General features: G+C 41.4%; 2 protein-coding genes across 2 annotated transcripts in view; one reads left to right on the top strand and one right to left on the bottom strand.

Moving 5' to 3' along the window:
- UBAC2 (UBA domain containing 2) overlaps positions 1-18,626 on the bottom strand; it is a 190,932-nt gene that overhangs the window by 128,623 nt on the left and 43,683 nt on the right. The window lies entirely within an intron of this gene.
- LOC142489657 (G-protein coupled receptor 183-like) lies at positions 296-16,156 on the top strand. The gene is made up of 2 exons (XM_075590785.1): positions 296-374; positions 14,907-16,156. Exon 2 carries the CDS (start codon positions 14,927-14,929, stop codon positions 16,016-16,018), a length of 1,092 nt encoding a protein of 363 aa, XP_075446900.1. The 5' UTR covers positions 296-374; positions 14,907-14,926; the 3' UTR covers positions 16,019-16,156.

Consider the following 18,626-nt stretch of genomic DNA (forward strand, 5'->3'; position numbering starts at 1 on the left):
CCCGATTATTTTATCGATATCTAAGACTTTCTTAATATATTAACTCTGTACAGTTATTGACGTACATTAAACCATCCAGATTACAGTTTCTTACGTGGGGGGTAGTCTCGTTTTAGTATTCTAAAATGCGAGCTTTTCTCGGTCAATATACACAAAGTGTCAAAACATTTTTGGGAAAATACTGAAATACTTTCACTTCCCACTGTCATTCTGCATGCGGAAAATTGGTAGCGTTAAAAAAAAAAAAAGTGCTGATTATGACACTACGAAAAAAGGGCACAGCCTTTCTTGAAAACAAAAAGGAAACTTTGAAGTCACTCACTTATGAGGGATGTGTGGTTGTAAGATCATAGATCAAGAGACTCATCTGCTTTGTGAGTATGGAAACATTATTAAGCTCCCTTTAGTTTGGCAAATCTCTTTAGAAATATTATATTTTAGATGCATTTAAAGTATTAGAGCGCTTTTTTCTGTGTGATTTAGATGTATTCTAAAAAGCATTAAGTTAGTTTAAGCCTTTTGCTTGCAGTACTCTTACAATGTAATGTGTGATATTATAATCATTTTAATATTTAATGCTGCCGGGGTGAATTATGGGGATAATATACATTGCGGTAAATATAACCCACTACAATGGAGTAATGAGAATTGTGTAATTTCTTGCTGTGTTTTTTTTTTTAAATTTAAGATTATACAAAATGTTTTTATTGTTTAGCTATTTTTAAATGTTTATCTGCATCTATGTACATATGTAAATACGTTCGTTTGAAATGTAGCAATGTACGTGAAGTTTCCAATGACTTCCTAATGCTATAATGAAACCTTTAGTTACGTTATGGGATGTTGGTGTATGCTATGTCGAGACACAAAACCATTTCCACTTAAGTGGTGTTTGACATTTTCAACCATGGGTTGGGCGATGTGGAGTTCATGGCATGCTGTGATGAGCTTAACATTACACTTTCATTGGCTTTGATTCAATTAACAGAAGTTATAAGGCACCTGTATATCATATCAAATCGGTTTATATGCCGTTTACTAAAGCAATTACAGTGTACTGTACATATATTGCACAGGTATGTCATTTGTATATATAGCCATCCATAATATCACTAATTTCCACAAAATTAAAGTTAATTCAAAGAACACGCTACAAAATGGTCTTATGCATAAATTAATGTATGCACTGCCACAACAGAGATTTACTTTATCAGAGGGGCAATCTTAGCCCCCTCTTCTTTCCTTTGATGGCTCTGTTCAGTGGTCCAGGGAAGAGATTGCTTTACAGCAGCAGACCGCGTTGACCACCATTTTTTAAATGTGTATTTTTTAAACTTACTTTAAAAGGTCTCTCCTTGCCCATTCCAACTCTATATCTGATACATTCAGATCTAAGTGCTTGAAATACCAAGGTAATCTCAGAAGCTAGAGATTTAAATCACGTTTTTTTTTTAACATTTCACATTTTGTAAGAGGAGGGCGTAATACTAATAATATTGTAATAGTTAAATGCATATTGGCTGCTTTAAGATCACCCATTTATACAGTAGATTATCAATAAAATATGTAAACATGATTTCCAGAGTGTACACGAGATTGAGGGTGAGCTAAAGGGAATAATACATACAGATGGATATGCTGCTATATAGAACAGCTTTTCTGTTCCGCCAAGTCCCAATACTACATGTTTAAAGTACTGTATGACGGTACCGTTCCTCTTCTTACTTGTAAACATACATTTCCCTTTATAAATAAATATATCTAAAGACGATCTTATGGCTACAAAACTGGTGTGTTCTCCAATAACACTAGTTTATTACAGACACTTTTGGGAGCTGCCAAAGCTTCATATTCTATATAAAAACTATATTTTCAGTGTGATTGTACATTAGAGGGACCTGAACATTTTTACTCTAATTATAAAAAAGTCCCAGAATTCAAAACAGGAGGGCCCCGGGTATACGGCGGGTTCCGTTCCAGGGGCCCGCCGTATAGTGAAAATCGCCGGAAAGCGGATCCGGCGATTTTCAGGTGTTTGCATGCGCAAATCGGCATTTTTGCCGTTCTGCGCATGCGCGACCTATGGTCTGCGCGCGCAAACTACAGTATGCACGCGCAACCGCCCGTTCTGCGCATGCGCGATTTAAGATCCAAGATGGCGGCCCCATTCTCGGTGCCGCCGTATCGGCGGATCGCCGAAAAGCAGGGCAGTGCTGTACATCTCATTAAAATGTACACGGCTCAAAATGACACATACAAACCATCTAGAGATAGCTGCTCAAAATGCCTTTCAGTGATTATTTGGGCCCCTTTACAGTATTTCCAGTATTACTTGCCAGGTTTATTATTTTTCCAGTTCAAACTCTTTATTATTATTTTTTTAATCGTTTAATTGATATTACCAACATTTTATAAAGGCTATCTGTCTTTCTGTTTTTAAAGCATACATATTATATAAACCTTTATAAAATAAAGTCCAATATTACATTTCTTGAAACCAAGTACAGTACAATACCACTACTATCCTTAAAGCGGTAATCCTGTCTAAATAACAGGTTTTTCTTACAGCATTGGATCTGAGGGGTTCTTCAGAGTTAAACGGTGTCATTTTTAGCTCAGAGACATTTATCAGTTTGGTTAGTGATTTTCCCCTTGGCCATCCAATACAAAGCCAACTACATGTGCATCCATGACTTGAACATGTCTTCCTATTGGCCAGAAAAGTCTGACACAGACCCACATTCTCTCCTGTCTCGATTACTGTAACCTCCTGCTGTCTGGCCTTCCTGCCTCACCTACAATCTAACCTTAATGCTGCTGCCAGAATCACTCTACTCTTTCCTATATCTGTCTCAGCGTCTCCCCTGCTGAAATCCCTCTCCTGGCTTTCTATCAAATCCCATATCACACACTCAATTCTCCTCCTCACGTTTAAAGCTTTACCCTCTATATTGGCACTTTCTATGCACCTGAGTTTTTCCCTTTCCCCTACTCTTTGGGGTTTGGATAACCCCCATATTCTAAATGGGTGCAGGATTGTATGGTCATTTTATCCAAATATTGTAAACACTAAAATCACTTATATTTAATTATAGTAGTACACATTAGCGCCCTTCCTCCTTTTCTCCTTACATCTCATCCCTAATTTACTTGGTAGTGAGAAACAGAGTTCACTGTATCAGTGCTCAAGCTTCATATGTCAGCATCCTTGGAAATAAGAAACACTTATAGTGGACAGTAATCATATAAATGAGGATGAGTACCACTATGTTGGTGTATATAGATGTAAACTCAGATGTGGGAGTCAATGATCCATATGTCCTGGGTATAGACAGGGACAGAATGTATATGAACACACTGTCCTGTCAAAGTCCTGGATTAACTCCCTAGAGTCACAGACTTCTGATACACAGTCTCTCCAACTGAAGGTACTCACAGCAGGTATGTACTGCAGACTCTCCAGGCAGATCCCTGTGCCTCGCGCTGAAGGGGATGAATGAACAGCACGATCCAGGCGAGGAACAAGCGGAGCTCTAGGAGAACAAGTGAAAGGGGGCTACGAACCTGATATGATTAAAATGTCCTTTGTTGATCCAGTGACATCAGAGGAAAAATATATGCACAGCTCCAAGCCCCCTTTCACTTGTTCTCCTAGTGCTCTGCTTGTTCCTCGTCTGGATCGTGCTGTTCATTCATCCCTAATTTCTCACTACACAAAATCCCGGCTCTTGCGTTCTGCTCAAGGATGTCTTCTCTTTACCCCTTTTGTATATAAAGCCCTCTCCCGCCTTAAACCTTTCTCACTGACTGCCCCACACCTCTGGAATGCCCTTCCCCTCAATATTCGACTAGCACCCTCTCTATTCACCTTTAAGACCCACCTAAAAACACACCTGCTTAAGGAAGCATACGAGTAGCTCTGTGGATGATATTATACACTATACATAAAGCTTAGCCCCTTGCAGACGCAATTCCCAGAATGCCCTCCTGCTGTCTCTGTATGTCCATCCTACCAACCAATTAGATTGTAAGCTCTTCAGAGCAGGGACTCCTTTTGGTAAATGTTACTTTTATGTCTGAAACACTTCTTTCCATTAGCTGTTATTTGTATTATTTGTTAGTGATATGATTGTCACGTGTATTACTACTGTGAAGCTTTATGTACATTAATGGCGCTATATAAATAAATACATACATACTGTACGAGCAAACCCTAATGTACAGATTATACACCTGATATATGAGATGCTAAACGCAAGATATCTACAGTGTTAGTTATAGTATAAGAAATCTTGCTATACCCCTACTCACTTTCTACTCCTTGCTCAGACCAGTCTTCTCTCTATCCCCCAAGTAAGAACAGTTGTTACACTTACATGCTACACATTAACTGTAGAACTCAATGTCCGCCAAGCACCTTCTCTCCCAACTTCAAAACCTGGAAGCTCACGTATTCAACAATGCGTTTAAATAGTCCTGTATGACGGCAAACTGCAGTATGCTCTTATGCATAATCTAACCAACACACACACATTTACTCTTACAGTTTCTGCTAGTCTCCCTACATGCGGTTAGATTGTAAGCTCATTGGGGCAGGGACTATTTTCTCCCAATGTTATTGATGTCTTGTTGCACTTATCCCACCTGTACATTCCTTATATTGTCATTGTCTTTTTTTATTGTAAAGTGCTGTGTACCTGGTTAGCGCTATAAATATAAAAATATACATGCATACATACATACAAAGCAAGGAGAGGCAAGTCAAACCAGCCCTTAACCATCTGTTAATCAAAAAGTCCCTAGCCAGTATCGGTATTAGTTTGGGACTATCCATGTAGGTCACATCTGGTGAATTGATGAGTCAAAAGACATAGGGCAAAACCAGTTCAGCAGATGAAGGGTAATGGTAACCTCCTATGACATCTGCACTTTTGCTATCTACAGTAAGTTAAGTCTGCATAAAAGTCACTTATCATACACTCCTCTGGCCAAGTGACTTCCAACCAAAGTTTGCTTAAATTTCGTAAACTTCTCCCCGTATTTCCATGTGTGTTACATTATAGATGTACTGTAGTAGCCAGCTTCATTGTTCTCTGTGGTGAAGTATGTTAGGGTAAAATACAATATGATGAAACAGCATTCTAAATTAATCTTATGGAAAATGTGATATTATGAGTTATACTTGGATGTTTTGTTTTACCACTAGGTATAATAATACTGTATATATATATACACACATACACACACATACATATATATACAGTACTATGTATATTTGTCCACAGAATTGCCATTTTGCCTTTAGCACAGTTTCTTGTGATTAGGTTGCCCTTTCATTTCCTAGTAGAGGTAAAGGATGACTATTACATCCCATATACCTGGATCTAAACATCGAATTAAGGTTCCATTAGCAAAGTGATTGGAGGCGAACAAAATACTAACAGTTAGATGTGCATATTGACACTGGTAAGAGAGTAGCAAAAAGTATGTTTTTTTTCATTAAAATGAATGGAAATTGTTTAAATCAGAAAAAAATAAAATGTAATAAAAATAGAATACAGGTAATGATAAAAATATGAAGACTAGCACGTTAAGACAATTAAAAAGCAAAATACAAATTATGAATGTAATTTCTGTAGAGATATTTCAGGTGGCTAGTGTGATTGTATTCTGACTCATATATGTTTGATATTTGTGATAAAAAGGCATGTACCATTCCAGTTGCCAGTAGGGTTTTTCCTGTGTACAGAACATCTGTAGAAAATGACTAACGTTTCAATTGGAAATGAATAGTATTTGTTGTTAACAGATACTAAAAATCATGTGAAACTTAATAACGAAAAGCCTCGGAAAAAAATATTGGGGCTCTCCAATATTTACATCCTCTGACTTAAAGGTCACTCAGGCTGCCAAAACAGCGGTCACTAATTCAAATGAAGACATCTCCATTTGTTTAATATGTAAAGAGAGGCAAAAGTGTACAGCTTCTAAAAGCAACATACTGTAACACAACCAGGATCAGTGGGAGTAATGCAGAATGTCTACTTTACAATTCTCTCTCACCTGTGGATGAGGAGTTGTGAACCCGAAATAAATAACTGAGCAATACACTTCTTTCTGTACTGACTGAGAAGCGTGGCTGGGAAAATGTTTCTAGTTGGAGTAGAAAGTTCTGTAATAACAAACAGTTTCTGATGACATGGACAAGAGCATTTGCCTTGAAATCATATTTTGGAGAAATATACCATAATGTAAAATACAATTTTAGTCACTGTAGTCACTGAAGCATAGCTTTCTCGGGCCACGATTATAGTCCGCGCTGGTACGCGTCCACGCACGCTCTCGCCCGAGAGATGTGTGAACTTTGCTGCAGGAGATTGGGGAGGCGATGGTGAGACGTGGCGGACGCTTCACGAAGCTGGTTCGCTCTCATTGGCTGAAGTGCTCACGTGACCACGTTTGAAAAGACAATTTTTTCGTCTTTTCAAAACGCGGTCCTGCCATTGCGCTCTGTCGCCCGCGTGCACTAGGGGCGGCCGCATAGGGATAATGCCACTTGTGTTTGGCGCACGTGCCAGCATCATCACACCGAGTATCATCTCAGCCTTAGGCCTCGTTCAGGGTGCTGGCTTCGGAGGGAGGGCGTGCTGACGTGCGTGCGTGCGGCCGTCCGACACAATGTATTTAAAGTGACTTGTGGTTGTCAGGGTAGCAGCTGCCCTGTCTCCGAAGTACGGAGTTGACGCTGGCTACAGTTTCAATAAACAACCCAAGTCGTTTTTTTGCAGCTGCAGCAGCGTCACTGGTACCTCGGCAGCCAATGAAATCATTCTTGAGAATGATTTCAAGACAGCAACTTCGATACCTAAGCTGCTGTCTGTAGCCCCGCCTCCTCAACTCTTGAAAAAGTCTGCTGGGGAGGATGTTCACACATCGCCCAGCAGACTGCCGCTCGCACACGCGAACGCCCGCCCTCCAACTCCTGCCTCTGGCACCCTGAACGAGGCCTTAGCTGGGAATGAGCTACTGACTGTCAAAGCAGAAACACTTGTAAACATATTTTCAATTATGAAATCAAAGAAAAAAATGTCGCACAAGGTGAAACATGAATTAAAGCTCGCTGTGACTGCACCCTAATCACCCAGTACGGGCAGTTTTAAATTAGTAGCGTGAAAGTCACTCTGATGGGTAAAGGAGGGGGAATTCGGTGAAAGGATGAACCTTGACTTGGAACATGGCGTTTACAGACATAACCAAGATACAAGACAGGCAGCAATCTCTCTCAGATATTAGGGTGAAGGTTAATGGTTAAAAGCAATCAAAGAATTGAAATTAAAAAAGTGAGATGTTTCCGTTAATGCAGTGGAAAAAAATACATTTTTTTTTTTTTTTAGCAGTAGTTTAACTCTGTTCTGATTTATCTTTTAATCTATAGCTGTTTTAACATGCTAAGGAAAATGTCGTTGCCAAAATATTCTTGGTTGGGTATTAAAAAGGAAATATGATTTAAGCAAAAAGTGCAGTAAATACAAGAGTATCAAAACACGTAAATCCTCAAGAGCAAGGAAAATCATTTAAAGTACAACATTTTAATTCCTAACGGAATTTATTAAATGAAAGGCACTAGAACTAACATGAATGTCTTCTCAGAGTCTTTTATATGAAAAGATGTTACCGGAACTCTAACTTTGTCACTTCTAATTATACGAGACCAGGGATAACATGTGTTTCACATAAAATGTTTTACAACTTTTAGCCCTAGAAACAAATTTCTGTGATAATAAATACAGTTTTATCTCTAGCATAGTTAAGGAATCACAGATTAAAGTCATATAGTGTTCACTCTCACTATAAGACAACTTTTTTTTCCATATATTTTTTTTTTTTTTTTTACTAAATTTCAGTTTTTAATCTTTTTTACATCACCGTTTCTTAATCTGACTCAATGTCTTATCACCCTTGGTTCGGGTTGGTTTCATATACCATATCTGACATCTGTCATCTGTCCCTTTATCTTGTTCTTATAATCTTCTCCATTTCACTTTTTTTTGCTCTAGTTCATTTACTATGTGAGACTATTGCAACATATGTTTCAGCAGAAACAAGGTGGTTAGCACACAATTTACGGAAAGGTTAAAAACCATAAAAGAACATTGCATACTAAAAAAAAGGCAACGCTTGGTGTAAGCCTGAGTCCATACAGCCATCGCCTGCGCGGAGGCGTGCGCATCCGTGACGTCACCCGCGTGAAGCTTGTGCTTTTTCGGACATGTTAGACGCGCCTTCGGGGGCTTCAGTGACGTCACGGTGCTGGTTCGCCCTCATTGGGCGAACCGCTCACGTGACCTGCCCGTCACGCCGAGAAATCAGTTTCAACTGATTCCTCGTGCGGGCGGTCTATGGGTGCGATCAATGAATTAAGGCAATGTGATCCCGCCTCCGTGCGGTCTGCGGCAGCATGGACTCAGCCTAAACGTCCAGGATATAGCATCAAGCCGCCGCAGACGATGAGGTAGAGTAACTGGGGACAGAACTAAGGGAGGTAAAAGATGCCTTGGAAGATATAACGAATAGGAAACACCGGCAGAATCTAAGAATTAGGAGCATCCCAGAAATGATCAAGGCCACAGATCTACAGTCATACCTAAAGAAGCTGTTCTTATAGATAGATTCAATCCTGGAAGAGAATTCAGAGGTCATGTACAGAGCTGATAGGGCCCTAGACCCAAAGAGAGGAGATTCAACTAAATGCAGAGATGTGGTCACCAAGCTTCATTACTATACAGCCAAGTAGAGAATACTGAATGGCTGCAGAAACATTGGTGAAATAACCTTTGAAATCCCTCCCATACAGATTTTCAGTGAATTCTCAAGAGTGACCATAAACAGGAGTTAGCTGCGCCCCATTATGACCCTCTAGATGCTACATGGAAGAGGCAGATAGCTTCCTCCATACATTGGGCCTGAGTACACGTTGGAGGGAAAGAGATACACCCAAGGCACAGAGGCCACCACGGGCGGAAAGAGCAGCGGGATCCAGAGGGCCAGCTGTTCCAGGAAACAATGACCCAAAATGACAGTACCCGAAACCGGGGAGAGCATGAGTGAAGCCCTACTGCTCCATGATAACGACACACCAGACTGAGGCCCTTCTGGAATTCGATTTGAAGAGTGGATTGACCCAGCAACAGGACAGGGGGAAAATTGGATTAATAAAGATATCTCTCAACCACATGGACTTATAGAAGATGGTTCCAATAGCCTTGTCTTGGGGACATAGATAAGAGACATTGTTTGTCCTATATTAATGAACGGGGGAAGAGGGGGGAGAGAGCGAGGACTTGAGTTCCGGCTATTCCCCACACATAATAGCTATTAACTCTTATCAACGAAAGGTGTGCGGATGTTATAACCACCAGAATCCCAGGGCAGGAAAAGCTGATCCCAGGAGAGCCACAGCAGCCATTTTTTGTGAATTGCCCTGAGGCCCAGGACAGAAGCTAAGGATTTTAGAGAGGCCCTGGGCCCTTAGATCAGGGGTGAGCAAACTTTTTATGCCGAGCCCCCCTTTTCATTCATGAAATTTCTAGGGCCCCCCTGCCTGATGTAATCAAAGTCACATGCGCCAATGAAGGCGAACCAGCTTCGTGATGCGTTCGCCACGCCCCCGCATCTACAATCTCCTGCAGCCAAGTTCACAAATCGCTTGGGCTGCAGGCAGTATACTGTACTAGTATTGGATCACTATCTGTTTATTTTATTGTTTGCTGTTATCTGGTAATATGTTTTTTTCTGGTGCACAAAGGCAAAAATCCTTTTTGGGGGGGGGGAATCATCCACCTATTTGCTACCTCCCTTCCCTCTCCCCCCGCCCCTTTTTTTTCTTTCCCCTCCCTTTTTTCCCTCTCCCATTTGCTTTCTCCAGTGTCATCCACTCCTATCTACCAGTATTATGTTTTATTTATTTCCGTTGTAAATGTTGTTGTGTTTCTACTTTTTTTAAATGATTTTATGGAGGAGAGCAGGGCCAGAGCGCTTTGCAGAGCAGACACGGAAGGAGGGGCGTTTGATGTCACTGCGCTGGGGCGTGCTCCTCCCCAAGCCTCTTTGGAGCCATTTCTCTTCAGCCGCCGTGTCCCCACACGCACCATAATGTTGGATGCCAGCAACGCCCGTCCGCGCGCCCATACGCCTGTCCGCCCCCCTGCCTGTCCACGCGCCAGCCGGCCTGCCATGTTTTGGCGTCTGCCGGCCCACAGACACCAGGTTTCGCTGCCCGCGCCCTCCAGTTTGCGCACCGCTGCTTTAGATTAAGATAAATGTTAAATAACAGTAAGCTAAAAGTTTGAGGTCCTGAGGCATACATGTTAAGATGGCTAAATATATTTAAGTTGAAGCTACACTGCACTTTGTGGACATCACTCACTGTTTTATATGTGGTATTGTATTTACTAAGAAATGTACGGTAGTGTTTTCACTTTATCCATGTTTGGGTTTCTAATCTAAGTTTCGATTGTTAAATGATGTCTTTAATGCTTATATTTAGAATAGTTTTGGGCAGAATCAGGCCCGGATGGTGACTACACCAGCAAAGCACTAGTTACACTAGAGAGCTTTTATATCATCTACTCTGGAGGCTGCGGCGTGGACCCTCTAATTCCAGGGCTACTGAGCCCCCCCCCCAAATGGGCCATTTCTTTTTTCCCGCCTGCAGCACTAACCCATGGGATGGGCCTGTATGAAAAGTAATTTAGGGTGTACCCACACTCACCTCCAAGGTTATTTAAGCAGGGTTTCCCTGGACCTGAAATTAATGTGGTTCAGCTCCGGAGACCCCCTGCTTCAATTATATCTAATTAAAGTAAAATTAAAGCACAATCGCCTGTTAGAGCTGTGCTGGAAGAGGGACCGTTTCTCTCTGCTCTCACGTCGCAGCCCGGTAGGATTAACGCAGTGGGAGTCCCATTCAGAAGCAGGGACTCCTGCTGTGTTAATCCTGATGGAAAATTCCCCCTGCACTACTGTGCACTTGGCTCTGAACAAGCCACGCTTGGACCTCAGTTCAACCGCTCCAAGTGCAGGGCAGGATTGAGATGAATCTGACTGCATCTGTAGATAAATCAAAGACACAAGGATGTACACACACACACAGAGTTATAAATAATACCACGAAATTCAGAAATGTATTGAAGGAGTTTTCATTATTAGTTGATACGTGGCGGGCGAAACATCAAGGATAAAGAGACTAGACTTTTTATTCAGTCCCGCACGACTCAGACTCCAGAATAGACCATACTCTAGTATCCCGAGTGGTGCTCTGAGGTGTGGCACAGGCCTCCTCAGTAGGCCCAATTACATGGTCAGATCACACGTACATTGATATAACATTTAAGGCCGCACTGACTCGCCAAAGACCCCAACAACGGAGGCTAAATGACTCGCTTCTAAATTTCGCTGAAGTAGATAATAAAATCTTACTAGCACTTGAGAACTATTTCGAACTCAAAAAGGGCTCAGTGGAATCAGAGTAATTACTATGGGAGGTCCATAACGCTACTATTCGAGGGACCCTTATATCTATAGCCTCATACAGAAACTAAAATTCAAAACCAAAACACTGAAGCTCTAACTAAGGATATTCCAAGGCTTGAGCAAGCACATAAGAAAGAACCTGCCAAGAAGCTATCATGGGTGAGGGAGGAATTAAGGAAGATTCAATTAGAAAACACAGAAAAGGCATTGAAATGGACTAAGCAAGTAAACTACAGTATGATAAGGGTAACAAAGCAGATAGACTTCAAGCTAATAGTTTAAGAAGAATACAAACTAAGACGCAGATCTCGGCAATCAAACAAAAAAATGATGAGATATCGTATAACCTCGCCACAATAGTTACAGAATTTCACAAATTCTACTGTAACTTAAACAATTTGAAACCAGCAAAGGCAAAAAATGGATGTCTCACAAATGGATCCTATGGATACATATCTGAAGAATTGCAATCTACCTAATTGCAGATTCCAGAACAAATGGCGAAAGCCAATATTGTTATCATACATTAAATTATTAGATTTCAAAATTGTGCAAGTATTTATAACACTAAATTCCCCTGAACATTGTATCTTTTGTACGCCCTACTTCTGTAATAGGAGGAAGTCAGTGTGTATACAAAAGTTGTGGTTCTGTACTAACTTAGCAGAAATAGATGGATATAATGCAATCAGGCATACTGTTTTTTTTGGGGGAGGGGGGGGGGGGAGTGCTCCCTAAAATGTCATGTTTATTTCTACTTTTCAAAATACTGTTCTGTGACAATTTAATGAACGGATTTTGTTTCAGAGAGCTGACAAATGAATTAACAAATTAAATAAAGCAGATCAGACAATGCAGATAGTTTATATCTATTGCTGCTACTATATCTTAGCATTTCCAGTGCTGTTTAAAAGTAATCTGCTGCATGTCATTTTACGCCTTCTTTGCAATAGATATTCAATTTCTACAATACTCTTCCTGTATTGTGGAAACCACAGCTGCTCAAAATAAGAAAGATTTAACAAGGTCTTGCACAAGAGGGTTGATCTGCACATCTATCCTTCTATAAAGTAATCAAACACTTCATTAGCATTTTATATTGCTGATCATTTAGTGTTTATCCCATTATACTATGTAGTAATCCTCAAGATTACAGGGATTTTACTTCTCTGTGTACTTTGATGGCATAATCCTTTCATTTAACAAATGACTTTTAAACTTTATCGTAATTACGAGATGTCATTACTGATGTGCTACAACGGTGAAGCAGGTGATTCATGGGTCTCATGTAGGGTTTTGCTTTTTTTAGCATTCAAATCTGGTGTATTACAGTAAAATGAAGAGTAATAAGGCAACACAATCTTGCTATCATAAATGTCATTTATACTGTAAAACCATAATGAATTAATTTTGTTATTTTAACGGATTCATTATGAGATGGTTACCATAACACATTATTTTGTTGGGAAAACTCATTACTTTCTTAAAACATCTACTAAAGGGCCATTCCAGGGTTGGTTATGTTTTGGTATTTTTTTTTATCATTATAGAGTAACATCTAATTAGGAAGGTGAATATATTTTATTTAAGCATGTTCTGTGCAGATGCTTTGTGAATAAAATAAGCCATGTTTGCATGAGTCACACACACAATTCTTAATCATTGTTTGGTCAATTTCAGTAGCTTCCTTCCTTAAAATGTCTCAAGATACATGACAATGAGGATGGGGGGACACATCTACTATTACACAGCAAGTAAAAGAGAACAAGGTCTCCCTTCTTCGCGTATTCTCCAGTACTGCCAGCATTCCAATCCCTTCCACAGAGTCCGCACAACTTGTGCATGTTACTATGGTTGTGGAACGAGACATTCATGGTAAAACATTACTTATGCTGAGTAGCTGTGTGCCCAAGAGAAATTGAACAGAATATATTTAATAGCCTGTTTAGGAACACACTTAAGAGCAGGGTGTGTGCGAGATTTTTTTGGGGTTGGGGGGGCGTGCGGCGGTTACAGCGGCCCTGCACTCTTCTCCAAAGCATTTAAATTAAGTGCCGGGGAATCGCGCGTGAGGCCTCTGTAACTCACTTACCCGATCTGACGCCGCGTTGCCATGTCAGAAGACGCCAGACAAAGGTAAGAGAGGAGCGAGCAGGGGGGAGAGAAGGCAGGGGGGGAGAGAAGGCAGGGGGGAGAGAAGGCAGGGGGGAGAGAAGGCAGGGGGGAGAGAAGGCAGGGGGGAGAGAAGGCAGGGGGGCGCAGACTAAAAGGTTTGCGCACCCCTGCTTTAGAGCATGGCAATGTAGGTCACGATTAACGCAATGACACACTAGAAATGCTGTGTGCGTCTGCATGGAGTTATTTTTATTCAACTTTTTAAAATGTGCAATTCATTGTACTGTAGGTGACAGAAAAATAACATTTTATACAGTCAAATTTGTTTCCTTAATCAAATGTAACCATGCATACAGCAAAGCTGTATCTGCTTTTGTTTCTCTGAAAATGAAGCAATGAGCTTTTTCTTTGGGCCCTAAGAGTGGGGATGTGTTTGGCCATTAATTGTTTCCTCCACTGTTCACAGGGAGGCTTGTCAGCACAACATATTGTTAAACACACGTGACATTAAAGAGAATGGGTAGTAGCTAGAGGAAATTAAACCTCTCCCAGTTCTAAGCTCACCATGTAAAAAAAGATATGTCACCCAGATTTCATTCCTTAAACAGGTGCCATGCAGTAAGAGACACTTCGGTCCCACGCGGAACTGCCTCTTTAAAGATATGTCTAAACCCCTACAGTACTATAGCACCACTAATTAAACTTGCAGTACCCAAGTGGATCACGACCTGTAAATCACTTTCCAAAACACAAATTCAGGCGGGAAGAAGATCGACATCTGCGGTCAAATTGTATCCACCAGACTAAAATTGCTGTACGTTAGTACTGCAAATCTCATGGGAACTGCGGGATCCCCGGGGTGGGGGAATACAGATTCATAACAGCATAGGTTCCTGTTACAATAAAAAAAACGCCTTCAACAATTAATGTGCTCAAAATTATAATACATATTATTAGTGCAAATACGCAAAACTTCTTTAAATAAGGTTGCGTATTTATGCACTAATAAAATGTATTAACATTTTGAGCACATAAGCCACATTGTCTAAAGCGGCAATCATGCTGTTATTATTTTATTCTAAGAAGAAAGTCAAAGCCTTTTTACTCGTCAAATGAAAGAGATACTTGAAGGTGCAAATCCTGTAATGTTTATTGAGCTATTTATCTAGTAAAGCGAAGGAAAGATCAGCATGTATTATATTAACATTGTACTCATTATATTTCACATTCAATTCTAAGAGTTTTCTGTTTTTCCCCAGAATAACCAAGGTTAGTCAAGATGGCTTTCACTGAATCACTGACTACTACAATGAATTCCAGCAACAAGTCGTGCGACTTGTATGCTCATCGCAGCACAGCAAGGATACTACTGCCTATACATTACAGTTGTGTTTTGTTTATCGGATTGCTTGGAAACATTTTGGCTCTGGCTGTAATCCTGCAAAATAGAAGAAAGATCAACTCCACCACCCTTTACTCAACAAACCTGGTCATTTCAGACATTCTTTTTTCTACTGCCTTACCAACAAGAATCGCATACTATGCGATGGGATTTCACTGGCCTTTTGGCGAACCGCTCTGTCGAATAACATCCCTTTTCTTCTATATCAATACCTATGCCGGGGTGAACTTCATGACGTGTTTGAGCATCGATCGATTCTTTGCGGTGGTGCATCCACATCGCTACAACAAGGTGAGAAGAGTGAAGTACGCAAAGCTCATCTGTGTTTTTGTTTGGCTGATTGTCTTTTCCCAAACACTTCCCCTACTTCTCCAACCTATGTCAAATGAGGAGCCGGATGGATCGATTACGTGTATGGAATATCCAAACTTTGAACGATTAGAACATTTGCCATTTATGCTTCTTGGTGCATGCCTTATTGGATACCTCATTCCTCTAGGGATAATACTGTATTGCTATTCCCAAATAAGCATCAAGCTTTGTCAAGCTGCAAAGAAAAACCCACTCACCGAAAAGTCTGGTACAAACAAAAAAGCTATTAACACCATTATTTTAGTTATTGTTGTGTTTTGCATTTGCTTCACACCTTATCACGTGGACATTATACAGCATATGGTTAAGAAGCTCACATACAATCCAGAATGCACCGAGAAACAAATATTTCAAATCTCCCTTCATTTTACCGTGTGTCTGATGAATTTTAACTGCTGCTTAGACCCTTTCATTTACTTTTTTGCATGCAAAGGATACAAGAGGAAAGTCATGAGAATACTGAGACGGCAAGTGAGCGTCTCATCTTCAAGTGCTATAAGGCCAGCAGCAGACGAGAGCTCACGCGAAATAGTGGAAAGTCAAATGCTGGTTCACTCAAATTCAATACATATCACTCACTATGCACAAAATCTATGAAATGTTCATTACAAAACTATCATCTGAAAAGCAAAAAGGAGATGCCCATAGTACATTAAAAAAGGTAACAGTTTGATGCTGGGAAGAAAAACAAGGTGGTAAATAAATCAATAAGATACCTTGGTATCTTGGAAAGACGACTGTTCGTTTATTCATTTAAAAGCATTTGTGGTGGTAATGGGACACATTTCTTGGTACATATAATCATTTCCAAAGTGCAAGCTGGGGGTGGCTGGTGACTCGTGATAAATATGACAGCCTGGACCATTTCAAGCAGTCGCAACATCTACTACTTTTTGACAAGTTGCATTATAGAGGAATATTTTAACTGTGGTAATTACCAGAGAGCCTCAAAATTGTGTGTATGAAGTGGCACCTTACAGAGCTGCCTGTATTGCCATTCATGACCAATTGGTACCGTAGGTGGCACTGCTGTCTCAAGGTCACATTTCTGATCAGCCAATACAAAATTAAATAAGTCTATTAGCTTTGCAAATGTATGCCCGAGAGACTACCTGTGATAAATACAACAAAAAGTATCCCAGAATATTACTGTGTTGTTAGGAGCTAATTAGGGACTCACATCTGACAGGGAAAAGAGCAGCGATGTGAAATGTTGTAATTGTGAATTATGAATCTACTTCAAAATCACTATGACAGCTACAAAAATATTTTTTCAAAGCTTCATTACGGTAATTATCTGAAACACAAAAGTGCTCGAGGGTTTCATTGCAAAATATGTAGCCAGGAAAAAAAATGGTTAAGTAAACGCAGTTTTTCCAAAAAAAATATATGCTGTTTTTTTGCAACTGGAAGTGCATTTATAGAGGTGTAGAGCCCTCAAGGAACCATATAAGAGTTGTGAAAAAAGGAAAGCATTTAATATATTAAACACCATATCTTCAATTTGCAATGTTTAAAGTTAAAGATACATTTAAAGAGGCAGCCCCAGAGAGTTAAAAAAAAAAAAAAAAAATAAATCATACAGGATAGAAGCAGGGGGTCTCTGGAGCTGATCCCCATTCATTTCAACTCTTGGGACCCCCTGCTTCCGGAGACACAGACCTCTGAAAGGGGTTCCGGTATCTCTTACAGCTCTCTGGAGTTTTTAGCTTCCTCATCACATGGGCCAATAGGACCCGTACCTGATGGCATCACAGCTTCCTATTGGCCCACAGAGAACAGCAACTTTGAAATGCAGACATATAGTTAACCCCAGAGTGCCTACCGGCATCCCCTTCAGAGGGAAGTATCTCTGGAAGCAGGGGGTCTGAAATGAATGTGGCTCCGCTCCGGAGACCGCTTGCTTCAATCCTGTATTAAAAAATTAAGAGAAAAAAAACCCAACTGGGACTGCCTCTGCAATAGCTTGCATTCTCCTCCCCAATGAATTCATATATTATAATTGTAACCAGGTCCCCTCTGCATTCCCACTGCCCCGCGACCCCCCCCCCTTCTTTCCTCCGCTGCGAGGGGTAACTCGATAGACCCGCCAGCACTTCTGGAGGGTGGGGGCCAGTGCAGGGAGCGTTTCGGCGGTTCTCGGCGGCTCCTGTGTAGGGCGTCGCCATCTTTTCTTGGCTCGCACATGTGCAGTGAGTCCCTGCAGCCGGCGGCCCAGTGAGAGCTTTGCGCATGCGCAGACGAGGTGCGCGCGAGTCGGCCAATGGGAGAATAGCTCCCAAGAAGACTACAGCCCCCAGGATGCACAGGGGCTAGGCCAAGTGGCACCAGGGAGCCAATAGGGTTGCCGAATCCCCTGCTCAGAGAATTAGATACATTTCGCGCGCTGGAGACCACGCTAGTCAGTCAGGACCAGGAAGAGCTAGGGGAAGGAGGCGAGTGCAGGGGTCTGTGACCCACTGCTTTAGGCCAGCAGCCCCCCTAGGCCCCAGTTAGGTCCTGAGCCCCTCACAGCTTGTGGTGCTACAGGGACAGGCCCTAGGTTAGGGACCCTGTCACATTAGTACCAGTGTTAGATAGGGACACAGCGGACGCTGCGCTCCCCGAGAAGAGGCTTGGGCTCAAGCCTACGCCCAACGAGACAAAGACTATCTCCAGGGTGGGATCGCCCCTCGCGGACCCTCGTGCAAGGAAGCACCGGATAACAGACGGGATCACCAAGCGGCGGATCCTTTTTGAAGTTGCTTGCAGGCCCGAGTGCAGGAGCACTCGGCAGGTACCTTTATAAGTGCACCAACAAATCATATATATTCTCACATAGTGGCAGCGCTGACCACAGGACAAAGGGGTTAACTGTGGACACGGTGTGGGGATACACGGTGGTGGGTGCAAGGTACACTCCAAGTGGAGTGAATGACATTTGATACTACGGTACATAGTGTGAAGTTACCCCCTAGGGGGAGTATTATTACAAGTACACAGTAGTGATTACTGAAAAGTGTGAAAGCGTGTAAAGTGTGTGATTATTCCTGCATATATATATAAACTGGTTATATACATCTTCGTGTATGTACTTATTGTATATGTGGGTCCTGTGTAGGCAACCTTCTACATTCCTAGAACCCTACACAGGTGGAGGCGCTGAAACCAGATCGAGCCGAAGGACTCACCCCAGGTTCCCAACAAGCGGAGGGTCAGGCCTCTT

This window comes from Ascaphus truei, chromosome 3, assembly GCF_040206685.1.
Source record: "Ascaphus truei isolate aAscTru1 chromosome 3, aAscTru1.hap1, whole genome shotgun sequence".
NCBI lineage: Eukaryota > Metazoa > Chordata > Amphibia > Anura > Ascaphidae > Ascaphus > Ascaphus truei.

Bases quoted from the DNA above. Each gene is read 5' to 3' on its own strand.
- LOC142489657 (XM_075590785.1), top strand. From the start codon at position 14,927: ATGGCTTTCACTGAATCACTGACTACTACAATGAATTCCAGCAACAAG.